This window comes from Miscanthus floridulus, unplaced genomic scaffold (assembly GCF_019320115.1).
Source record: "Miscanthus floridulus cultivar M001 unplaced genomic scaffold, ASM1932011v1 os_2350, whole genome shotgun sequence".
Taxonomy (NCBI): Eukaryota; Viridiplantae; Streptophyta; class Magnoliopsida; order Poales; family Poaceae; genus Miscanthus; species Miscanthus floridulus.
In genome coordinates, this window is record NW_027098249.1 from 3,894 (window position 1) to 29,370 (window position 25,477).

Consider the following 25,477-nt stretch of genomic DNA (forward strand, 5'->3'; position numbering starts at 1 on the left):
ACAAAATGACTCTACATTTAAAAGGAAGCGTCATTTACCTTTGGGGGAGGTCGAGCCAGCTTGAAGGCGTGCTCGATGGCGTTCAGTGCAACATAATTCGGATCAGCCAGATTGAACAGCTCTCCAATCCTGGCCTTGATCTCCGTCTTGTCGAGCGGCTCTTTCCTGGTCCTTGTCGGATCCGCGCCACCTTGGTATTCGAAGCCAGGATGAATCCTTTTCTAGCATGGCTGAATTCGTCGGCTAATGAAGTTGCCGACCACGCTCGGGCCATCAAGCCTTCCCCACGGGATCATCCCAAGCAGTTCGGCTATCTGTTCCAAGTTCTCGGGTTTCTCCGACCAGCTGTTCTTCTTCTCTGGAATTAGCCCCACGTCGCACAGAGTGATGGTGTTCGGCTCTTCACGGATGTAGAACCATTTCTTGTACCACTCGTCCAATGAGGTGTTCTAGGGACAGTGCAGGTATTGGGCCTTCATGCCATCACGCAAGTTCAGATAGACGCCTCCGGCGATCTTCGAGCCACCGCTTCCTTTTTTCTGAAGGCAAAACAGGTGGCGAAAGAGGTCGAAATGGGGCTGGAAGCCACCATATGCCTCGTAGAGATGGATGAAGGTGGAGACGAGAAGAATCGAGTTGGGATGCAGATTGCAAATCCCAATCTCATAGTACAAACAGAGACCCTGAAGGAAAGGGTGCACTGGAATCCCAAAACCCTGTTTGAAGAAATCTTCGAAAACCACGATCTCACCTGGTTGTGGATCAGGGAAGCTTTCTCCTTCCGGTTCACGCCATCCAGCGAGGGCTTTGTTGTGGAGCACCCCCATGGCGACGAGGTCTTCGATGGTTTGCTCGTTGCTCCAAGACTTCCACCACTCCTTCGCCATGATTCCGCCTTTCTTCTGGGCGTCTCTCCTCGCCATTACTCTGTCCTTTCTAGGGGGGTGGATGCGGTGGCAAGGGGATTTTGGCACTGTTTATCAGAGGAATAGGGTTTGGCAAGAGGAAGACGAAGGCGGCGGCGGCGAATGACGATGGGGAACGATGACAGAAACTTACCAGATCTACATTATATAAAGCAAAAAGCACCGTCGTTTCGTCCGCCCAAGAATATTGGGAGTCGTGCGCACGCGCCGCGGATGGTTGTTCACACAACCTCGAAATCTACGCCAATAAATGCGCTCCTTCGTTAATAGTGTACGCGCCTCTTCGTTGATGGTGTAAGAGGGCCCACACTGACACACCTCAATACAGGTGTCAACCGACTGTTTGCCAGAAAACAATAAGAAGGCAGAATGACGTACTATACCTATTTGCTTTTTTTGACCAGATGTGTCAGACTGGTCAGACTGGACTTGGCAGAGAGTAGAGAAAAATAAATACACCAAATAATAGTACAAGCAGCGCACGCGATCGTGGATTTGCCTTGACCACTACTGTGCTCGGGGACTGCCCAGATCACTACTGTGCTCGGGGACTGCCCAGATCACTACCGTGCTCGGGCACTGTCCAGACCACTTTTTTGCTCGAGGGCTGCTCCGACCATGGTCGTGCCCGGGGACTGCTCCGACCATTACCATATTCAGGACCTGCTATGACCTCCGCTGTGCTCGGGGACTCTCCCGACCACTTCTTGGAGTTTTGATCTCCTCGGCTACATGTGATTTGTGCGCACATACAGTTGAGAGACATTTATTTGGACCTTGTTACAAGGCTCATACTTCGCCTTCCAGCAAGCTCGGGGACTACATCGGTACGATGCACCTGCCGGTGCATCTCGTATCGCCTGTACGACGATTGGATTCTTAACTTCACCGGAATTTCTTTTTTAGACCCTGGCACCACGTGCCTGCGTCACCTACTACCAGGCTCGGGGACTAAGTGGCCACACTTCACCTTGCGGTGAATGTGTTTGTTTAAATCGACCCCTACGCTTTGACTGATTATAAGGATTATTAATATGCTCGGGGACTGCTCCGACCACTGCTTGAATAATGGTTCTCCTTGGCTACATGTGATTTGTACTCACATACAGTTAAGAGGCATTTCTTTGGACCTTGCTACAAGGCTCATACTTTGCCTTCCAGCATGCTCGGGGACTACGTCGGTACAATGCACCTGTCGGTGCATCATGTTTTGCCTGTACGGCAATTCGGTTTTAGACTAAACTATGAATTCTTTTTAGACCCTGGCACCACGTGCCTGTGTCACCTATTACCAGGCTCGGGGACTAAGTGGGCACACTTCACCTTGCGGTGAATGTGTTTGTTTTTCAACCCCTACGGTTCTGATGTTCAAGGACGCTATGTTTCAAGACCACTTACATTTCTTTTCAGAAATACAAGTGGGCACACTTCTCAGGACAGAAATCTTTTTCTTTTTTCTTAAGAGCACCATACATTCTTCGGACAACCTACTTCTCCGGTGATGACAGTGGTCGGAGGCGTCAAGGAGCCAAGCCTCGCTTGTCGGAGAAGGTTAAAATGGTGTGTCGCAGCATAATACATGATGCTCGGGGACTAGCTGTGGGGGTATTAACCCCTATACCCTTATGGCTAAGGATGGGCTGGCCCGGATCAACGGGTTCAGTCCACCCGAAAGACGACGTGCGGCTCAGTCAACTTGATCGGAGTCCCGCACAAGGAATCAAGACGGATTTGGCGACCAAGCAGGATCCTGGTCGGTTAGAATAGGAATCCTTATCCGGCCACATATGGCAATTGTAACTGACTAGAGTTAGTTTCCAGATCTGTAACCCTGCCCCCCGGACTATATAAGGCGGGCAGGGGACCCCTCTAAAAAACATCTCTCATTGACATACAGCAATACAAATCAGACGCAGGACGTAGGTATTACGCCTTCTTGGCGGCCGAACCTGGATAAAACCTCGTGTCTGTCTTGCGTCACCGTCTTGTTTGGGGCTTGCGCATCTGTCTGCCGATAATCTACTACCTTGGGCCTACCCCTAGGTAGACTGCCGACCATATTTCGTCGACATAGGGTTTATACTGGTTCAGACAATATGCCCTATGTCCAGTTTGAGTCGGTCGGTGACTTTATTTCTGAGCCCAGGTGCTCGAAGTTTGCTGTAGGGTTACAAATGGAAGGGAGAAAGATAGGGGGTGCAAGAGGTCCAGTCAGACTCCGGTCTTGAAGGGCCGAGAGTGATGGGAGCTCCACTGTGCGCTAAGTGTTCGAACATCTATTGTTCGTTAGGATCCTTGGTCGCTCGGATCGTGTGTTGTTTGAGCTATGAACTGATTTTTCATTGGGAGAGAGTGCATCCCCTTTTATAGATGAAGGGGACGGCCTTTTACAAGTGAGAGAGAGAGAGAGTACATATGCTACTAAGTCTTGTTGCCCACGCCGTCGGGTATAGGATGATGATAGGCGCCCATAACATTGTTTGTCAGACGCATGTGGGAGGTTTTACCGTATTCACTGTGTATGGCAAATGACGGCGCCCACAACACTATCGATGCCCAGAGGCATGTGGGGGTTTTTACCGTGTTTGCCTGGTATGGGAGTTGATAGCGCCCACAACATTGTAGGGCAAATTGCCAGTGCCCACAACACTGCTCGGGTTCTGACATGCCTGGAAGGTTGCATGGCACCCTTCTGACATGTCCTATCGGTACTGTCCTGCAGGTGTACAAGGTATGGTCCTCGGTATCACAGTTGACTTGAGTGTCCTGTTTTACTTGCTCTGCCTGTTTCCTAGTCCTTACCGAGTGGGCGTCCCCGGTCGCTTGGTTTCAGTCGGCTCTGACTGCGCTAGTCGGAGAAGAGTTGTAAGCAGAGGTTCGGTGCATCTCTAATCGGAGATGTGGGTCGGAGTCGAAAGCATTGTTGGCCAGGCCTTCCGGTCGGAGAGGTGGGCCGGAGTCAGAAATGAGGCCTTCTGGTCAGAGAGGCGGGCCAGAGTCGGAAGCGGGCGTCGTTCCTCTCTGGCCAGGCCTTCCGGTCGGAGATTGGATCACCCTTCTAGCCCGTCGTTAGGTTTTTTGGGCCGGCCTAGGAGTTGTGCGTCGTTCGCAACATCGTCTATTAGGCCAAGATTTTGTTGGGAAGTAGGTCCATGAGGAACCCCGGGTTTATGAATCCGACAAGCAGCGACAAGGACAAGTGATGCTTACAAGGCGGAGATGCCTCTTTCTCTAGCGACGGTGGCAGGGCTAGTGGCTCCTGAGAACAAGGTGTCCACCATCGAACAAAAGGGAGTTTGTCTTGCTGTGGTAGTTGTTGAACTACTCCATGAGTAGGCCTGTTGCTAACGAGCGGACTACCTCCTCTTCCTTGCCGAGCCCCTTCTCATCCTCATTCTCGGCAGAGCTCGAGCATGTCCATGAGTTCTCCCTTAGAATTTAGCATACCAAACGCTAAGATTTTTCTCCTTGTGATTCTTATAAAACTTTGTTGTGGAAGAAAACTTTATTTTCAAAACAAGGTCGAGAAAAGTTGTCCTAAATAGGGCTTTATCACTCTTCCAGGTAGGTAGGAGATGACTATGGAAGGGCGTTTGTATAAAGTTTTATTGTAGTGAATAGCACCCGAAGGGGTATGGACCTGCCGCTCATAAGTTTGAACTAGAGTTTGATTTTGAGTGTTTTGGACCTAAATGGCACAGGAGCACAAGTTCAAGGGTCGCTAACACATTTAACTCTATCTATTCTATAAAAATAAATTATATAAAAAACAACCAAAGTGAACTACATGTATATCAAAACATAACTTATTTGCTAGGTATAGTAAATAACTTAATAACTTCTTTTATAAAATTGAAGGCTATTACACTATATATCTGACAGTAATGACGCTTTAAAGACTGGCCTCCACTGGTGGTGGCAGGTGAATTGGTTTGCTTTTTCAGCCATCACCACATAAAAACAGTTTTTCTCTCTTCTCTGATTGAGATGTGCGTTGCGCTGCGACTCTGCATCCAGCCCAGTGCCTCACCAAATTCGAAATGGAACCCCAGACCCCACTGGCTTCTTTTTTTTAAGAAAATTGGTTCTATAGCACTCAAAAAAACGCTGTTTTCACAAAATACCAGTGAAAGATTGTCGTCACGTAAAATACCACCGAAATTTCTAATCGTCACCTGAAAATAGCATTCGGTCACAGTCCAAGCCAATGCTGTGCCCGTGCCGTGAAAAAGTATTCCATCCTCACCCCGTTCAACAAGCCGCCGCAGGGCCAGTCCCCCGCGGGCCGTGGTGCGACACGCTGTCAAGCAAGTGGTGGCGTTTGCTTGCCCTGTTGCCCACACCCATGCCGTCCACCGGTTCCGCCGCGAAGAGGGAGACGAGCTTGCCCTTGGCGTTGCCGAGCGCCACCACGAACGCCACCCTTGCCGGCTTGCCGCCGTGTGCGTGGCCAAAGACGCACACCTTGGTTAGGTTTGCGGCATGGAAGCCCACGCTGAACCAGCTGAGTTGAGGCAACACGCTGCTCGATGTTGTCTGGCCCGGAATGGTGTGTTGGTGTACAGCTGCTCGATCGACGAGCATACAGTAGATGAAACATGAAGCTGGGGTAATTAAATTGAACTCGTGGACATGGAGTGCAGCTAATATTAATTATTCCCTGTGACCTGAAGCCATGGGAGGCAACACGCTGCTGGAAGCCTGGAACGGCTGGGAGTAGGAGTTGGTGGCGAGGTTAGCCGTGAAGGAACAGGAGCAACGGGTACTCTCCCCAGCCTCGAGCGGCTTGGCGACGAGAAGCGGCTTCAGCAGCAGGCTGCCCGCATCTGCCGGCGATGAGGACCTTGTGCGGCGCACCTCCATGGTGGCGTGCCATGGCCAGTTGGCCTGGTCGGGCCGGGTAAGGATGACGCCGTGACCCCCTGATCGAACACGCCTCAGGAGTCGAGTCTCAGGACCCCATAAGCACCAAGAACACGCGCACCGCGAACGCAAGGTTCATGCCTCATCGATCAGAGCAGCTCGTAAGACAGACTATGGCTGTCTTTGGCAGGGCTCCTTGCCCATCGGCTCCGGCTTCCACTGCACTGTGCAACACTGTAGATCCCTATAGCAGTGAAAAAAACGGCTCCGGCACCAGCACAAATGAACGGAAAAAGAGGAGGAGCCGGAGAAACTGCAATTGGGGGCTCCGGTGGCTCCTCTACATTGGTGCTACAGTAGCCGGAGCCGGAGCCCCTCCAAACGGGCCCTATGGCGCCGCGACGCGCTTGCTTGACGGAGCGCGAGGCCGCCGTGCCCGCGGGGTACTAGCCCTACAGCAGCATGTTAAATGGGGTGGGAACGGAATACTATTTTGACGGCACGGCGTTAGCTTGAAACGTGATGGATGCTATTTCCAGGTAACGGCGTTAGCTTGAAACGTGATGGATGCTCCAAACGAGATTTGATATTGGACCCACATTCATAAACACAAATAGACTCACTTGTCATATATCCGAGTATTATCATAATCGAGGAGTCAATCTTTCTAGTGTTATTTTTGCATTTTTTTTATTTAGGTGGTATTTTACGTGACGTGGATTTTTCAGTGGTATTTTTCGACGATGTTGATTAACTGTCATAGAACCAATTTCCCTTTTTTTTATCATCAGGATCACTGATCAACCGCCACACGGGATCTTTCACCGCCTACGCGTACCGGCGTACCGGGGACAGTGCCACACTCTCTCGCTGACAGCCCTGGACGCATGAGGTTGTCCCCACATCACAGTGGTGTACCACCAGCGATGTGCCCATTGCTCGTGCTGTTTGTGGGGGCGCGGCGCGTGACGGCGTGAGTTTCTCGTTGAGATTCGCCGTGGCGGAGGCAGGCAGAGCTGCCTTTCGCCGTCGCGGCCTCCTGCTCCTCCTCGTCTGCCACCGGCTTCCAAGTCCCAGCGCGCAGGGGCCGACGGCGACGGGAGGGGAGAGGCGGCATTGGTAATCCGGGGGGAGGCTGTGGAGCGGAGGGCGGAGAGGGGCTGCGCCGGGCCACGCCATCCGGGGTCTCCGGGTCGGTCGCCGCAGCTTCCGGCCACGCCGAGGCCGAGGAAAACGAGAGGGATCGAGGGAGGGGTATCCCCCGGAGCCCCTTCGCGAAGGTTCCGGAATGGCGGTAAGACTTTCCTTTCTGTCCCCTTCCATGTATTGTGAAGGGATGATCTCCGGCGCCATGAATTCTTGATACTAATAGTCTGGTCCGCTGCTACGGTGATTCCGCGCGTTAGATTGGGTCCCTGATGTCGCGAGGTTGGGTTTTTTTTCTCCCTTTCTGCTGCTCAACGCTAGGGTTTTTTTAACACTCGATCGAGTTACAACCTGCATTTTTTATGCTATTTCGGGATGGATGGTGGTTTGATCCTATTGTTGGTCGAGGTGCCTGATGGTTAGTTCTTAATTCGTGTCACAGCACTGGGTTAGGGAGAGTGATGGCAGTGACAGCTTCGAATGGGATAGCGATGGCAATGGGGAGGAGGCAGCGAGCTTCAACGCTGCTGGTGCCAGTTCATCAGCAATGACATCAACGAACACTGATGCTCCAGGCCCATCGACACGGGTAAGCCAGCTAACTGATCCATGCATATGCAACAATGTGTGAACTCAGCTGCTAGTTGTTCTTCAGTTCATGTTACTCAGGGTTGTTCAAACCACTTGTGCCAAACTGGCCGGAGTGGGGTGGGTGGGTGTGTGTGTTGGGTGGGGGGGGGGGGGCGGTGAGGAGTGTTGGATATATATGGTAGTCATGAACAGAAACAGGATCATGATTAGTGTATAGCGAACACTCTCAATGTTACTGTTACCTTGTTCCTAGTGGCTACGATTGTAATTTCTGTTTGTTTGTGGGGCTGATTTGAAGGTTGCTAATGGCAATGGGAAGGCTGGGCCATCTGCCGCTTTGGTTCAGAAGTATATGGACATGGGTTTTGCAGAAGAGATTGTTCTGAAGGCCATGAAGGACAATGGTACTTAGCTAATAACCCATTTCTTCTCATTTACTTAGATTCTAGGTGATTTTATATACTCTATCTGACAGTTGCTTTTTCTTTCAGGGGATAATGGAGCAGATTCATTAATTGAGCTTCTTCTTACTTACCAGGTATTCATTTGTGTTCCTACTTCTATTAGTTATTCTTTGATGATGTTGTTGCATGGTGTCAAAGAGGATTTGTATTTACGAAGTGATGCCAAATGCAGGAACTAGGCAATGATCTCAAAGTGGATAATGGCTTTGCTTCTGGTTGTGTCCCCCAAACTGTTGACGATAGTGATGATGATGACATTCTAGAAAACTGGGATGATGAGGATGCTGGTGGTAGAAGCACAAGGGTTGCTAACTCTTTTGATGATTCTGGAGACGAGGTATTTTGATGCGCCCCCTTGGTGACTGTATGCATTTACTTTATTATTTTGAGAAACCTGCTATGTATTTAGTTTGTTTCAATCACATTTACTTCTGCATTAAACTTGTTTAATGTTAATCCATTAAGTAGACTACTTATCCTGAAGACCATAAGGTTCCTTACTTTTACTTGCACTTGTTCCTTTTGTTTTCAAACAGCTGTTAGCTACATAGCTGTACTAGAAAGCCAATCTACTTTGTTTTTCCGTATATTTGGGGACAACTGGGTTCTTTTAGGCAAAACAACATGTTCCCATAAAACCAAAATCCTTAATTTTTTAAGAAAATCGTATTGGTAAGACGGTAAGCAAGATAGTTGTGTCAATCATAAACTTGAAACTATTGCGTTTCATCTTATGCGTATGACTAGAACTCTCGTGTTGGTGATATTCTTGAACAAGACACCACCATGGACTAACAAATGAAATTCCAAAATTGTGGGTGGTTCGTTAATGATGAATTTCTTATTTTGTATCTGACATTCATTTCTTTTTACTTAAGTTTGCTGTAGCCCCTCCTCCCTGTAATAGCATTCTCTCCTACTGTTTTAATTCACGAAAAAAACTTTAGTTATGGGTTATAATCTACTTCCTTTTTGATACTTATGCAAATCAATCACTGATCCTGAGAATTGGAGGCTCTGTAGTGCAACAACATTCCTGTTCAACTCTAACATTGAACTTGCATTGTGCTTTCTGGTGTTTGGCATGTGACTTCATGTAGCTGAGAGTTGATTGAATTGTTTTCCTAAAATTGTCCATAGTTATGAATTATGATACTTCCCATTTTTATACACATTACAAGAATTGTTGTTTTTGTCCTTTGGTTGCAATGCTAGTTTATGTAGCTTGTCAACTGTATTCTAAGTGCTTTCTTGTGCTTTCTACACAGGATTTCTTACTTGAGATATCACAGACGGATGAGAAAGTTGATTCCTTAGTTAAAATGGGGTTTCCTGAAGACGAGGCTGCACTGGCTATTACTAGATGCGGTGTGCTCTCTGAGCCTTTGTTCCATGCTCCTCTGTTTGCCTTAGATTCCTCAGCAAAATAAACATCAATTTCCAACCTTGGAAGTAGGATATGCTCTCATATAGAATAAGTTAGTTGAATAATAATGTTGTCATGTTTAATTATATGTCAAACTTTCTATTGGTTTATCTCCGGATTTTGATAATTTTCCTCAAATGCAGTAAGTTGGAACTCGTAAATTGTCTGCAACCTTGAACTGAGATAACCTAGAATGGTTGATTCTTTCTAAGCTTGATTTACTGTTTGCATCAAGTCTGGGTATCAAAGCAGGCAACCAACAATTTATTATTCTTTTGGGGTCAGAATATTTTAATTGCATTTGCTGTCAAATAAAACTGTTTTTGCAACGTGTACCACTCAGATTCTGTCCTTGTCCCTGTTTTATTTTAACTTATCTTCAGAGTTTATTATTTGAACTTGTCAAAGTATGCTCCAAATGCCCCTGTTCACTGATCATGCACCTTACGCCATCTACTGTCGTCTGTGGTTTAAAATTACTCAGGGCAGGATGCATCTATTTCTGTTCTGGTGGATTCAATATATGCTTCACAGACCGCAGGAGATGGTTACTGTGGCAATTTGTCTGACTATGAGGTTCGTCTTAGGTGAACTGTCCATACAAGTCTGCAATAAGATTTAGTTCTAATTTAATGGTCTGATAATGGAACTGTGTTTGCAATACTGCAGGATAATTCCTATGGAGGGAGAAACAAAGGAAGGTTCATGGATGGGAACAAAAAAAAGAGAAAGACATATGGTGGTCAAGCACAGGGAAGTAGAGGCCCATTAGATGGTAGCTCTAATGAACCTATGCCTCTCCCACATCCAATGGTTGGATTTAACTTGCCAGACCAGTGGACAAGACCAGTGGACAGATCTCTGCCTTCACAAGCTATGGGTCCACCATACTTCTACTACGAGAATGTTGCTCTTGCTCCAAAAGGTGTCTGGACTACCATATCAAGATTCTTGTATGATATTCAGCCGGAGTTTGTGGACTCGAAGTACTTCTGTGCTGCTGCCAGGAAAAGAGGTTATATACACAATCTGCCACTTGAGAACAGGTCACCTCTCCTCCCCATACCTCCAAAGACAATATCCGAAGCATTTCCTCATACCAGGAGGTGGTGGCCATCATGGGACCCAAGACGACAGTTCAATTGCCTCCAGACTTGTGTGTCTAGTGCAAAACTGTTAGAGAGGATACGTGTAGCCCTTACAAACAGTTCAGATCCACCTCCTCCAAGAGTTCAGAAGTTTGTGTTGGAGGAGTGTAGGAAATGGAATCTCGCTTGGGTTGGCTTAAACAAGGTTGCTCCTTTAGAGCCTGATGAGATGGAGTTTCTACTCGGCTTTCCGAAGGATCACACCAGAGGTATCAGCAGGAGAGAGAGGTATCGATCTCTAGGAAATTCATTTCAAGTTGATACTGTTGCTTACCATCTCTCAGTCCTCAAGGATATGTACCCACAAGGCATGAATGTACTGTCTTTATTCTCTGGCATTGGAGGAGCAGAGGTAGCTCTCCACAGGCTTGGTATACGCATGAAGACAGTTATTTCAGTAGAGAAGTCTGAGGTCAATAGGACGATTCTGAAGAGTTGGTGGGATCAGACGCAGACTGGTCTTCTGATTGAGATTAGTGATGTGCAGACACTGACATCTGAGAGGATCGAGGCTTATGTTAGAAGAACTGGGGGCTTTGATCTTGTGATTGGTGGAAGTCCCTGTAACAATCTTGCTGGGAGCAACCGTCACCACAGAGATGGTTTGGAGGGCGAACATTCTTCATTATTCTACCACTATGTTAGGATCTTAGACTCCGTCAAGTCCATCATGGAGCGTTTGTAGCTTTTAGAATCTTTATTGTTTTGGTTCTAGAATTGTAGCATCTTTTCTTGTGATCAAACTTGTAATGATTTGAAGGTTGACTGGTGTGATTCTCATGTCACTCTAATTTAGGCTACTTTTAGTTTAATCTCCTTTGATGATCAATGCGAAATTGATGTTGGTGCAATTCTGTGTCACTGTTTGGTGATTAATGCAAATTGATGTTGGTGCAGTTGTGTGGCACTGGCAGTTCTGATGCTTTCCCTTTTTAAGTTAGTATTTCTCAATGAGAGATCTAGTATCTTTGTTGCAAAAAAAAAAAATCTGAAATTGTGGAGCTGTGAAAAGGACAATGCTATAAGCTCCAACCACCCACTGATGGTGAGGACAGAGGATGTCCTGCCACACTATGTGCATCCAACCCAAAAGATCCTGCTTTTGCTCACGGTTACCACCATACCACAACTCTACCCAAACCATAAAAACCAGTGTGGCAACAATGAGAGCTAAAGCTTCCAGGCTCTGAATCATCAGGATGTCTGTGCCAGCATCAGCCCAGGTGCCTCAGCCTCACACCATACGACCTGTTGGGAGCTGCTTTAGGTTGCATCAACTATCTGCGCAGAATTTGGACCGATGTGAGTTCTCGTTCTCAGCTTTGGCCTTCTTTTTGAAGTGTATGCATGTTGAATACAGATTCTAGAGTCCCTTGTGTTTGTGTAGATCGCAGATGGTGGGGGACTGGAAAGAAGACTGATTCTTTCCACTCGTGGTGTACTTGAATCCAGCAATGGTGCACATTCTAGTGGCCTTATGAAGAAAAGGTGAGTTGTTTTGTAAGTGTTGCATTACCAAATCACTTCAAATTTGTAAAATTGTTGCCCAGAAATTGACACTGTGAAAGTAGTCATATTTACATCAGTGTTCTAAATTCTGCATACTGTCACCTCATGCCTTGGACTATGCAAAGCTGTACTAGACAGCTGATCTAGTACACTTTGCAGAAAGATTTTGGAGCACATTATTCTGCTTAGAGCCAAGCCAAACATCTCAGATGCTGAAGAAAGAGATATGCTGGACTACCTATATACATCACAGTATCAGATGAGAGGGATACTCTGTCTCATTAGGTTAGGCTTATATACACTTCAGCTGCAGAATCAGTTAATAAGCATAAACTTCAATTTGGTATTTGTGATATATTGGATGCAGGCCGCATAGAGGACCCCAACAGGGAGAATTTCACACATGCTGTCTTCACGCGTTTTCAGCAGAAAGAAGACATCACAAAGTTCCAGAGTAGTGCATACTATTCGAAAATTGTTGATGAGCACGTAAAACCTGTTTCCTATGTATGCCTCAGCATGTAATCTTCTTTCCAGTTCTTACACCATACTGATTCTCTATGCTCATAGCACTGTGATAGACACTGTTTGGATAACTTACAGGGCTCGGTTTCTGTAGATTTCGAGTCCGAGGTGGAAGATGACATTATACCTATCTTTCGTATGGGAGAGGTAACTCAAGCTACCTTTTCCTGGCGTAAATCGACACCATTCTTTAGGTATGTAAAAAATGTCCCAATGCCATTTTTGCACTAAAACCGAAATGTTGTTTCCTGTGGCAAGATTTTAACTACGGTGTCGAGGTCATGCTGCTGATATCTTTCTTTTAAGACTGCATCCGGAGAGGCAACGGAGGATGCATTAGCTTCTCTTCAGAAGTTGATCAGCCAATGCAGTTCTTTTACTGTGCAGGCAACCTGCAGTAAGACAACATGATATCCTTACGGTTCTTCGGTCACATTGCCACTGCGACTGCGATTCTGTACACGATTGCTAAGGCTGAAGACATATAACCTATTTATCCTGTTCCACATAGATCGTCATTAACATGTACATTTTTTGTTACAAGCACTTTTTCCAAAATCTCATGGAACTGCTTCTAATGTTATATACTTTTATTTTGTATCAGGCTGCTGTTTGGATCATCCGGATAGCGGATACAGTCATGCTGCACTAATCCGTTTCCCATCATGTTAGTGAGCTATAAGTTCTCTCTCATCCTATACATGTCAGAATCTCTGTGTGTAAGTTAGCAGCATGTTAGAGCTATGGTTGCTTGCTCAATTTATTGTATCACGCAGTTGACGACTTGAAGCTGTTCAGGGAGAGCATGGAGTACAAGGATGTAAGAATTCTGCTCACACGGATTTCAATTTGAGTTTCCTGCCTGGATCTGCATACCACATTCTACTAACCCAAAGTAAATTAAAACTAGAAAAATATAAGATAGAGGCTTACATACAGAATATGATGGTGCAAATGCAGGGTTGGATTCCAGCTCTGAACTGAAGCAGGATGTGTTTGGTCTGTGAGTTGCAGATGTGGGCATCGAAGTTCCACCTGGTCGTGGAGAGATCCCTCCACCTGCATTTCACCGTTGACCCCGTGGGGAACCAGCTGATCTAGACCGAGCAAGCGATGACTGGCATTCTGCCCTGACTACTCTGAATTTGCTACTTTGCTACGTGCCTACGTGGTCGGGGTTGTTTGAGCCGCTGCAGCCTGCAAGCCTCAATGGAATCTCCGAGTTGGACAAGAAAAAACAGATGAACGCCGATAACCTCACTTGGAACAGATGCCATCAGGCATGTGCAGTGGTAGTTCGGTACAGAGTTCAGGACAACAAACAGTAATCTGACTGAGATGCAACAAACAGTAATCTGACGGTGGGTGTGACTCGGTGGAATGGACCACAGGACCAGGTAAGCTGCTCGTCACCATCCTGATTCCTTTCCACAAATTAAAGGAGAACTCGTCCAAACGCATAGATTTTGATCCAAGACGTCCTCCCAAGCCGGTTTTGTCACTGGTCGGTGCCCATGCCCATGCTAGCTCTCTGACTGTGTAGTTGGAGTATTTCTGTGTCGCTTTACTATTAACTAACGTCGCCAGAAATGGAAGAAAATCAACCGCGCTAGCTAGAATAGAATGACCGGTCGACGGTGAGGTGTCGTGTTGAGGGATCGGCAGCGTCTGCTCCTCGGTTTCACTTTCACTTTCACCACGACACCACCCCGTCCCGTCGTTCACGTTCACGCGCGGTGACAAGGATTTCACCGCGGTAGACTGTCGGGCGGGCGGGTGGATCCGGCGACGAAATCAGAGGAGGGTCCCACGTGTGGCGTTCAGGCGTTTGTTTGCCATTGTAGTAGTCGGTCTGCCGTCCAAAGGCGGTTCAGCAGGGCAAGCCACACGGGCGCCCAGGATTTCCAGATGGGTGTGGCGCTCTCAAATCTGATCGAAACTTGAACTTCCTGTGTAACCGGAGCGCACCGAGTAGATCAGAGAAGAAAGCCGGCGCCATATATATGATGATGTTTCCAGATCTTGATGGAACTGTCTTAGTACTAATAATTATTAGAACTATATAATGTATTTACAAGTTTACTTCTACCTCTGCTTGGTGTTGCAGGGCGGCACCTACGGTACCTTTCTATGTTCATTAAAAGGTGCAGTAGTAAACCTCCTGGTTGCCTCCTTGGTGTGTGTTGATCATCTACATAATATCAATAAAGGCGTGCTTAATCCCAAAAAAAAAGGGTGTGTTTGGATGAGACCCTGATAGGTTGGAACCAGGAACCTCGGCCAGCGGACAGCAGGCGTCCATAATCGGGCACCTAGGAATAATGCCTGCGCCAGGTATGTTTTGTGTCGGCCGTCAATCGGAACACGACCTAATAGCATGTAGCGCAGCAGCAAGCAACAACATAAAGTGATCAAAAACAGACGCAACCAGCCTTCAGAGCCAGATGCAATGATGATAGCATGTTGCCTCATCATGATTTATGATTTTTAGGACAAATTAGTTCTTAATAAAAACCTATGTACCTTTATTTATTGAGTGGTAAACCATGCTAATGAAAAATAAGCCCTTTATTACAAGGAACATATAGAGACATGCAGACCTGATATGGGCCAAATCTATATTTGTCGAGCTAAAACATCAAGTTATGTGGGACATTTTTTTAATCCTAGAACATCAAGTTTTCTGGTACGAAGGGAGTATCTTAACCAATTGCCTAGGGAAAAATTCAGCTATAGGGTATTATAGCCAAAACTATAGTTCCCCAACGAAGTTACCAAAATTGTCCTGACCAAATCTAGTCCTACATCCAAAGAGCTATATTGATTGAGCTATAGGGTATTATAACCGGTTACCAAAACTCATATCACATATTGATTGATACGAAGCGAATTGTTAGGATGGTTCTCTCAGGGTTTTACCGAGAAGGGTAAATATCACACTTTAGGTGGCAAAGGATGGCTAAGTTTGCGAGCGAACCAACAAAGGATATCTATCATACATACTTGATGATGAACAACTAGTTTCTAAACAAACTAGCAAAGGAACCATCAAAACTCTCGGATGGGAGGTACCCAGTCAGGGTAGGTGAATGGGCAAGTCTAGGGCACCACCTCTGATCATTAGATCAAGATATGAACAACATGCACGATTTGGAAAAGTAGGGAACAAGTGAAAACATGATGAGAAGTAATAGAGTAGAATGATTTGTTCCATTAGATGTCCTTCAATCGACATGAGCATTTATATATTTATAGGTTGGGAAGGTCTTGTCTTGTTAGAAGTCAACAAATTCAGTGCCAAATACAACTCCTAACTTGAATTTTGACCAAACTGGCATGTACGGTCCTCTCAATCGTCTCCAACTGGCCACAACTTCTCCATTCGAACTATAAATTGGGAATTTCACATATAAATTTTGATCTTCTCAACAAGAACTACGCAATAGTGAAGTCCATTATGCAATTTGACACTTTTACCAAAGCCATCCTAGATGATTTTGGGAAATCAACCAGGCTAGTTTGCCAAGAATTCCTAGAGTTTTCCAATTTTGGTCAATAAAGACATTATTTTTGGCGAAAGGGCCTCTAGCATAGTGGTTAGAGCACCTGAGTAGCATCCAGCAGGCCTGGGTTTGACTCCCCGTGCGAGCGAATTAAACGGGCCTGGAACAAAAATTATTAAAAAAAATAGGTTGGGGTTTCCCTTGCTAACTTCGGTAAAAAAATAGATATTATTTTTAAAACTTTATTTACTTATTAGAATACGCTAAATTTTTATTTAGGTGTTTTTCCAACATATGAAGATGAAAGTACTATTATCTCTAATTTTCATTACTGAATTTAGCAATTTACTCATCATAATTTATATGGATTATTTATCTAGGTAGCTTTCCTTTGCCCCTGAGAGTTAAGATATGAATTTTAACTTTATGTACTTGTAGTAATATATTAGCTTTTTATATTGGTGTTTTCTCAAACACATGAGAATAAAAATTTTAGTGTTGAACCATCCACTAATTATAATTTATGTGAGCTATTTAGTTAAGTATTTTTACCTTCTTAATTCTTTTGGAAACTGAACTATAGTTTTTCAGAATTTTTATTTAAAAACTTAATCATTGTTTTGCATGGCCTCTTCATTTAAGATTTTTTCTTTACAAATCATATGAAAATCGACTTTCTATTTTTCTAAATTTATTATTTATTAGGTGTATCAAGTGTAAACTCTTTATTTAATCTAAACCGTTAGATCGTAAAATCTTACAATATAGGTTCCTTTTTCGATTAATGTGGTAATTAGATCCTCGTAGCAGACGTGGTGACTCTTTCGTTGGAGACTAAACTATTAATTTTTAGAGTGTTTATTGAAATTTTGCCTTTACTAATTGTATTTACATGGACTCTTAATTGCAGTTTTTTTTTCTTTGCAACTCGTATGAAATTAAATTGCTATTTTTAATTATTTTTAGAATTTACTATTTATTACTAATTATATTAGCTATAGACTTTTTTGTTTAATCTAAGCCTATATCAAGTTAAAATCTGAGGGTGTAGATTCTTTTTGTTTTTTTCAATTAATGTGGTAATTTCTGGATCCTCTCGTGGACATCGTCCCTCTCTTGTTTTAATACCATTGTATAAACCTAATGGGCTTGCTAAGGATGGGTCAACTTCTTCCCACCATAAAAAGTTTTTGGGCTAGTCCAACTGATGTTCAGATGGCATGACCGGACGACTAATCATGATTATTAGTCGGTTGACTAGTTTTCTAGTTAAGGTGTATCAAGGGGCTTTATAGAGTCAAGAGGATACCTGGAGGATCCCGATTACCGCGATCTCAGAAGTGAGAAGAAGAAGAAGAATAGGCGTGGCAAGACAATAACTGTCAGGCACAACTTTCTAGTACGTATCAAAAGTCGTATATGCTATTATATTGTGCATGCTCTCTATATGTTCTAATAGATTGTGTTATCGTGCAGTGCTCCAAACGACCTCCAAGGACACTATTATGTGGATATTATGTTTGCGAGTACCTTAGAGCGTGCAGCAAATTTAGCATCAGTTACAAGGAGCTCAAGAAATCACAAGACTAGTGGCAAAAGGAACGAAGGGGTGGTCACCGACAAGAAAATATCTCAAACTATAGCGGACATATGTGGAATTCAGCATGCTCTCTATATGCTCTCTATATGTGGATTTGTCTTGCATAAATGCATACACCGAGGAGGAAAGTTACTTCAATCACGAGAGCGAGCTAGCGTACCAGGAGAAGTACCACAAGCTCAGAAACGGGCATCAGCTACACTTACAGGATTACAAGTTGCCGGACATCTTTAATTAGAAAATGGCGAACTACAAAACATTGCAAGTCTTAGTTTCATATGATGAGATGTGTGTTCTCTGCATGTGTATTGTCTGCTTTGTCTGAGTTTAAATTGCGAAAAAAATCAAATTCAAATAAAATGGTGGGAAACTATTTTTTTAACTGAAAAATCATTAATGGAGGCGTGCATGTACGAAATGGCCGCCACCGTTAATCGATTAACGGAAGGGAGCTGGTTAGGGGGACCGTCTCTGTTAATATACATTAACGGAGACGGTTGATGTAACTTGACCGACCGCCTCGAGTTTAACACAATCTACGGGTTGTAGAAGAGATATCCTCCGCCTGCTTCCTCTCCTCCTTACCGACGTCCAGACGCTGATGCGCCTCACTCGTTTGACTGTCAACGTTCTGTTAGTGGACGTCACTGAAATAATCCTATCACCTTTCCTCGGCCTGCTGCTCTTTTCAGCGGTGATCGCCATCATGAAGAGGCAATGCCACCACAGGCGTGCCAAGCAGCCCGCGCCCTCCAATGCGTGCAAAGGCATAACCAGGGGGCTAGTAGGGGCCAGCCCCCCCCCCTATGGTTTGATTTTTTTATATACTCCTGCTTCAACTATAGTAATAGTAGGTATTTCAAAGAGAAGGAGCTCTTGAAGGTACTATATCCATGCATTTCCTTCATCTGAATGCGGAGGCCACCCACTCCGGTGAGACAGACGACATGGTGTGACATGTGAGCCATATGTATGGGGCTGTAAGTCTCTCTATCTAGAATGGGAGTGATGAAAGCATCTAGGCCCCTAGTTGAGTTTTAGGTGATTAATAACAATACGTGATTACTGTGACTAACGTGTGTTTTGTAGAGGCAATTAAGTTAGGTCACGGTAATGTAGATCGATTGGGCTATCATGATGGTCATGCCCCTATGATGGAAATCATTTCGGTTTTTAAAGGATGGACGACTAAGGTTAAGGATGGACTAGTTCTAAGTGTCGATTGGAGTTGGAGTGACACTTAGAGTAGTTTAGGACTTTGTTTTTCCTTTGGCCATACTATTAAGGGGGGTACGGATGGGTAGCTTGACCTAGGTGAGTCTAGTGGGTTAGGTGTGGTGCACACTTGCTAAAACTAGCACTAGGTAGCTCCAAAATAGTCCTTAGATCCAATGGAGCAAACTTCATTCACATATGATCGAGAGTTGGAAGTGAATGGAGGGTCAAATACTAACCGGACGCTGGCTCCAGTTTGACCGGACGCTGGCTCCGGTTTGACCGGACACTGGTGTAACACCCTAAAATTTGAATTCTTTTTAAAATAGTAAATTTGATTTAAATATGCAATAGCATGAATGCATCAACATGTTTCTATTCTTGTATTTTCTTTTAATTTCATAAAAGAAATATTATTTCCTAAATTTGAAATGCACATATAATTGCATATTTAAATCAAATTTACTATTTTAAAAAGAATTCAAATTTTATGGTGTTACAATTCTACCCCCCTTAAGATGAATCTCGTCCTCGAGATTCAGGTGATTGCTTACTCAAACAGTTGGGGATAAGTCTTTCTCAGATCCTCTTCTCTTTCCCAAGTAGCCTCATCCTCTGTATAACGATTCCACTGTACCTTGCACATCTTTACTGTTCGGCTTCTCGTAACTCTTTCGACAGTTTCCAAGATCTTTATCGGATACTCTTCATAAGTAAGATCTTCCTTGACAACAAGTTCTTCCAAAGGAATTTGTTCTTCTGGTACCCTCAGACACTTTTTCAACTAGGAAACATGGAACACGTCGTGCACACCGGACAAGCTCTCAGGCAATTCCAACTGATAAGCTACTTCTCCATGTCTCTCTAGGATCTTAAAAGGTCCTATATACCTTGGGGCTAACTTTCCCTTCATATTGAATCTTCTCACACTCCTCATTGGTGACACTTTCAGGTACACATAATCACCAATCTCGAAAGTCAGCTCTCTTCTGCGGGTATCAGCGTAACTCTTCTGTCGAGACTGAGCCACTCTCAAATTGTCTCTAATCATTCTTACTTGTTCTTCCGCGTCTCTAAGGACATCGGGACCAAACACTTGGGTTTCTCCAGTCTGATTCCAGAACAAAGGCGTTCTACACTTACGTCCATACAACGCCTCGAAAGGTGCCATCTTGAGGCTCTTTTGATAACTGTTGTTGTATGAGAACTCTGCGTAAGGCAGACTCTTATCCCAACTATCACCATACTGAAGTGCACAGGCTCTCAACATATCTTCCAAAATCTGGTTGATCCTTTTAGTCTGTCCATCGGTTTGCGGGTGGTAAGCAGAACTGAAATTCAACTTTGTTCCCAAGGATCTATGTACTTTATGCCAGAATTGTGATGTAAATTGGGTGCCTCTATCCGACACAATTTTCTTGGGAACACCATGTAAGCACACTATTCGTTCCATGTATAACTCTGCTAATCTTGCACCATTATAAGTAGTCTTGACTGGTAAAAAGTGAGCGACCTTGGTGAGTCAATCCACTATTACACATATTGAATCATAACCTCTTTGAGTGTGGGGTAATCCTACAATAAAATCCATGCCAACTTCTTCCCATTTCCATTCAGAGATCTTCATTGGTTGTAGTAATCCTACAGGTCTTTGATGCTCAGCTTTCACTCTTTGACAAGTGTCACACAAAGCCACATATTCTGCCACATCCCTCTTCAAACCATACCACCAATACTTTTCTTTGAGATCCAAGTACATCTTGGTACTTCCGGGATGTATAGAATAAGCAGACTCATGGGCCTCTTGCAGAATTGTATCACGGATAGCTTTCACTTCCGGTACACATAACCTTTTCCCGAACCAAAGAGTTCCATTCTCATCCATTCTGAATCCGGGTGCCTTTCCAAGCACTACATTCTCTGCTATCTCTTTAAGTTTTTTATCCTCCAATTGACCTTTGCGTATCTCCTGCTCCAGTGTAGGCTCTATTACCAATTCCATTGCATTAGTGACCAGACTCAAGTTGAGATACTCCATTTCAGCACACAACTCTGCTGACATAGGTGTTATCTGAATACCATTGGCATAGCTCTTTCTGCTAAGTGCATCAGCTACGACGTTTGCCTTTCCCGGGTGATAATGCACTTCCAATTCATAGTCTTTGATCAATTCCAACCAATGACGTTGTCTTAGATTCAGATCTGATTGGGTGAAGATATACTTCAAACTCTTATGATCAGTATAGATATCACTCTTATGTCCAATCAGATAATGTCTCCAGATTTTCAAAGCATGAACCACAGCTGCCAATTCCAAGTCATGAGTAGGATAATTCAACTCATGCTTCCTTAGTTGTCTGGATGCATATGCAACCACTCTTCCTTCCTGCATAAGCACACATCCAAGACCCAAACGGGATGCATCACAATATATAGAGAAGTTCTTGTTTAAATCGGGCAAAATTAATACTGGAGCTGTAGTCAATCTCTTCTTTAGCTCTTCAAAGTTTGCCTAGCATTTATCCGACCATACATACTTAGCATTCTTTTCCAACAAAGCTGTCATAGGCTTGGCTAGCTTGGAAAAGCCTTCAATGAACCTTTGGTAATAACCAGCCAATCCCAAAAAGCTACGAATCTCACTTACAGTAGTTGGTGGTTTCCAATTCAGTACATCTTGCACTTTGCCTAGATCCACTGCTATACCACCATTGGAGACAACATGACCCAGAAAAGAGACTTCCTTTAACCAAAACTCACACTTGCTCCGCTTAGCGTACAACTTATGCTCTCTAAGCTTTTGCAAGACCATCCTTATGTGTTCCGCATGTTCTTCTTCAGTCTTGGAGAATATTAGTATGTCATCTATGAACACTACCACAAATTTATCCAGAAACTCCATGAACACCTTATTCATCAAATACATGAAGTATGCTGGTGCATTGGTCAATCCAAAAGACATAACGGTGTACTCATATAATCCATACCGTGTAGTGAATGCTGTCTTGGGTATATCCGAGTTCCGAATCTTAAGCTGATGATAACCAGATCGGAGATCAATCTTGGAGAACACATGAGCTCCTCTCAACTGATCAAACAAATCATCTATCCTAGGCAAAGGGTATTTATTCTTGATGGTAACCTCATTAAGTGAGTGGTAATCCACACACATCTGTTGACTACCATCCTTCTTATCCACAAAGATCACAGGTGCCCCCCATGGGGAAGAACTGGGGCGTATGAAACCTTTTTCTTGCAACTCTTTTAGTTGTTTCTTAAGCTCTTCTAATTCATTAACTCCCATTCTATATGGACGTTTAGCTATTGGTGCAGTTCTAGGTAATAATTCAATAATGAATTCAATGTCTCGGTCAGGTGGCATACCTGGCAAGTCTTCGGGGAAGACATCCGGAAATTCCTCCATGACACGATCTTGTTCATTGAGTTCACCATCTAGCTGATTCACTGTGGCTGTAGGCTGAGCTTGCACTACTACTTTTACACAGATTCTATCGCCATTGAGTGATGTCACAACCACATATTTCTCCTAACACTGAATCACTGCCCGATGTTGTTTCATCCAATCCATTCCCAGGATAAGGTCAATTCCCGCTGTTCTCAACACAATAGGCTTCACCTTGAAGTCTACCCCCCTTAAGGAAATGCTAGTTGAGGGGCTCCAATAAGAAGCGGGCATACTACCTCCCGGGGAATTCACTAGTATCGGGTTTTTCATGGCACACAAAGGTATGCTATGCATTCTAACAAAAGCTTGGGAGATAAAAGAATGCGAAGCACCAGAATCAAAAAGTACGGTAGCAGAAATAGAGTTGACACTGAACGTACCCAACATGACCTCAGGCATCTCCTAAGCCGCATCAGATGACACATAGTTCACCTTCGCTGTGAGAGGTGGTCAGGCGTTGAACTTCTGATTGTTGGCCTGGTTCTGAGGTGCTTGTTGGTTCTGCTTCTTAGGGCACTGATGAGCATAGTGCCCTACTTCTCCACATCGGTAACAGGCATTGGGATTGTTGGGTGTAGCACTCTTTATAGGAGCATTGTTAGTCACTCTCTGGCGTGTTGTAGGATTGCTAGTCTGTTGCGGAGGACGCTGATTTCCAAACTGTTGCTGATACTGTGGGCGTTGCTAGAACTGGTTCCGCTGAGGATACTGACCATGGTTTCCCTGATGAGTTGGTCCTTGATTCCTCTGCTGGAAACCTTGCTGGGGATAAGCACGTGGGCGAGTGTTGCTTCCAGAAGCTTGCCCTTGGAGCCTTCTCTTCTTAGCTTCCATCTCCTTGCGCTTATCATCAATCACGATTGCGCGATTCACCAAAGACTGGAAGTTAGGATAAGTATTAGACATCAGCTGGAGCTGCAGTCCATCATAGAGTCCCTTGAGGAAACGACGTTGCTTATCCTTGTCATCCGCTACATCATTAGGAGCGTAGCGAGATAGTTGTGTGAACTTGTCCCGATATTCCGCCATAGTCATTGATCCTTGCTTGAGAGATCTGAATTCTTCCTGCTTCAGTTCCACTAGTCCATCAGGAATATGGTATGATCTGAAACTATCCTTAAATTCCTGCCAAGTGATATCAGGAGCATTGTTGGGACGTCCAAACTGGAATGATTCCCACCAATCCTGAGCAGCTCCTTGGAGTTGTCCGGAAGCGTACAACACCTTCTCCAGGTCGTTGCATTGTGCTATGTTCAGTTGTTTCTCCACAGCACGCAACCAATCATCGGCCTCCATAGGGTCTGTGGCATGTGTGAACACCGGTGGACGACCTTTCATAAACTCTCCACGCTTATCTCTAACCTGGACGGGCGGTGGACCTCTTGCAGGTTCATTGTCCAAGCGCTGCATCATAGCTTGCATCAGCTGCGCTTGCATTCCCAATATTTGCTCCATGGTCACAGTGGTGGTGGTGGATTCATAAGAGCATCATGCCCACGACCACGGCCTCTGCCTCTTCCTCCTCTTGCGGCCATCTGTTTTCCAACAAATGTGCAAAGTTTAGAGATTTTTCCAATGATAGAGAGCTTGCAAGAGATAAGAAACAATGCTGAAAATTTTCTGGGCAAGATTCAAATTCAGCAGTTCAGTAAAACTGTTATAACTCAAGTTTCCGAGATCCAACAGAGGTGCACCAAGATTTGTTAGAAAGCTTAGGACATCAGCTACAACTTTCATTTAGACCACTTTTACAGATTCGAACTCACACATAGCCAAAAATAGAGCTAAACCAATACTGTTCTGAGTTCCAGACAGCGCAGGAACATCAACTTGTGCCAATTAGATCTCCCAAACCTGAATAGCTATTGACGTGATTCCAAAGACACTTGAAAGATACAGAGGTCTAGTTATCTCTACAAAAATTTCAGAATTTTTATCATCCCAGATTTCGAGTTACCAGATAAAGAACACAGGCTGCTCCAAAAATCAGCACAGCAGAGATAAGATAAAATGATACTTCAGCATTAAGATTTCATTCTAAATTTAAAGTTCCAATCTAAGGAAGTTGTGGACATGCCCACAAACTTCCAGCAATCAAGCAAAATACCAACTCAACCAAGTTCACAAATCAAACATCTAATCAACCAAGTTCACAAGACCAACAAGACTAAATAAGGACACGAACTAACGGCGTGATAATCTAGATCAAGGCACCTAACACCTATGGAGCGGTGTCAATCATGGTGAAGGAACGGCGCTTCTTCTTGTAGATGGAAGGCTGTCCCAGCTGTGCTCGAAGTTCATCCACTTGTTTCTGAAGACGTCTCTACGCCCTCTGAGATGCACGTAGTTCTCCTTTGACCTCATCATCCACTCCCTGCATAGCGTGGACATGCTGCACCGTTGCCTCCAAAGTGGGGTCATTCTCTGGTGGAGCCAAAACCTGCCAAACACCCTCATGATCATTTCGAGGAAGGAACCTGAAACGATCCTCCCTCATGGCCTTGAAGCGACGACCATGGTAGTGGATGTAGGCATTCTGTGCTGCATCCTCCATGCCATCCAAAGCATGGGCTCTCCTGGCAGGGGCACTGTGGACAGTCTCCACCTCATGTCCATTGATGATATCATTCCATGCGGTGACCACTAGCTCTACCTTCTAGAAGGTAGCCTCCAGTGGGTGCTTGTACTCGGCGCAGTGGTAGCTGATGGAGGCGTGCAAGTCAGGGAAGTAGTCGTCCAGCACATGGGTGAGGAGAGTGTGGTAGTAGGCTGTCTCTGGAGCTAACTTGAAGTAGTACTTGCACTTCCAGCCAATCTCCTCGTCCTCCACGGGGGCAGCTGGGATGGGTGCAGGTGTAGGGGAAGTAGCCGTCGACTCCTCAGGTGTAGCTACCACAGGATAGACGGGCACGGCGACTGGTGTAGGAGTAGGTGTAGGCGTCGGTGTAGCCATCTCCTCGTCGTCGGAGATGATCACAATCTCCCTCTCCGCCGGTGGGGCACGCGGGGTGAACATGGCACGATAGCCTGCGGTGCTGAGTTGAGCAGTCTTCGGATTATGAGACATCTATAGATTTAAATTGAGATAGAAT

General features: G+C 44.9%; 1 protein-coding gene and 2 pseudogenes across 1 annotated transcript; 2 read left to right on the forward strand and 1 right to left on the reverse strand.

Moving 5' to 3' along the window:
* Nucleotides 1–5,177: 5,177 nt before the first annotated feature.
* Nucleotides 5,178–5,789, reverse strand: LOC136534840 (chlorophyllase-2-like; annotated as a pseudogene).
* A 934-nt stretch (nucleotides 5,790–6,723) lies between these two features.
* On the forward strand, nucleotides 6,724–11,299 carry LOC136534841 (DNA (cytosine-5)-methyltransferase DRM2-like). The gene is made up of 8 exons (XM_066527205.1): nucleotides 6,724–7,083; nucleotides 7,378–7,524; nucleotides 7,825–7,930; nucleotides 8,018–8,064; nucleotides 8,163–8,327; nucleotides 9,259–9,358; nucleotides 9,901–9,992; nucleotides 10,086–11,299. Exons 1-8 carry the CDS (start codon nucleotides 7,078–7,080, stop codon nucleotides 11,247–11,249), a joined length of 1,827 nt encoding a protein of 608 aa, XP_066383302.1. The 5' UTR covers nucleotides 6,724–7,077; the 3' UTR covers nucleotides 11,250–11,299.
* Nucleotides 11,300–11,641: 342 nt separating this feature from the next.
* On the forward strand, nucleotides 11,642–14,326 carry LOC136534842 (uncharacterized; annotated as a pseudogene).
* Nucleotides 14,327–25,477: the final 11,151 nt, after the last annotated feature.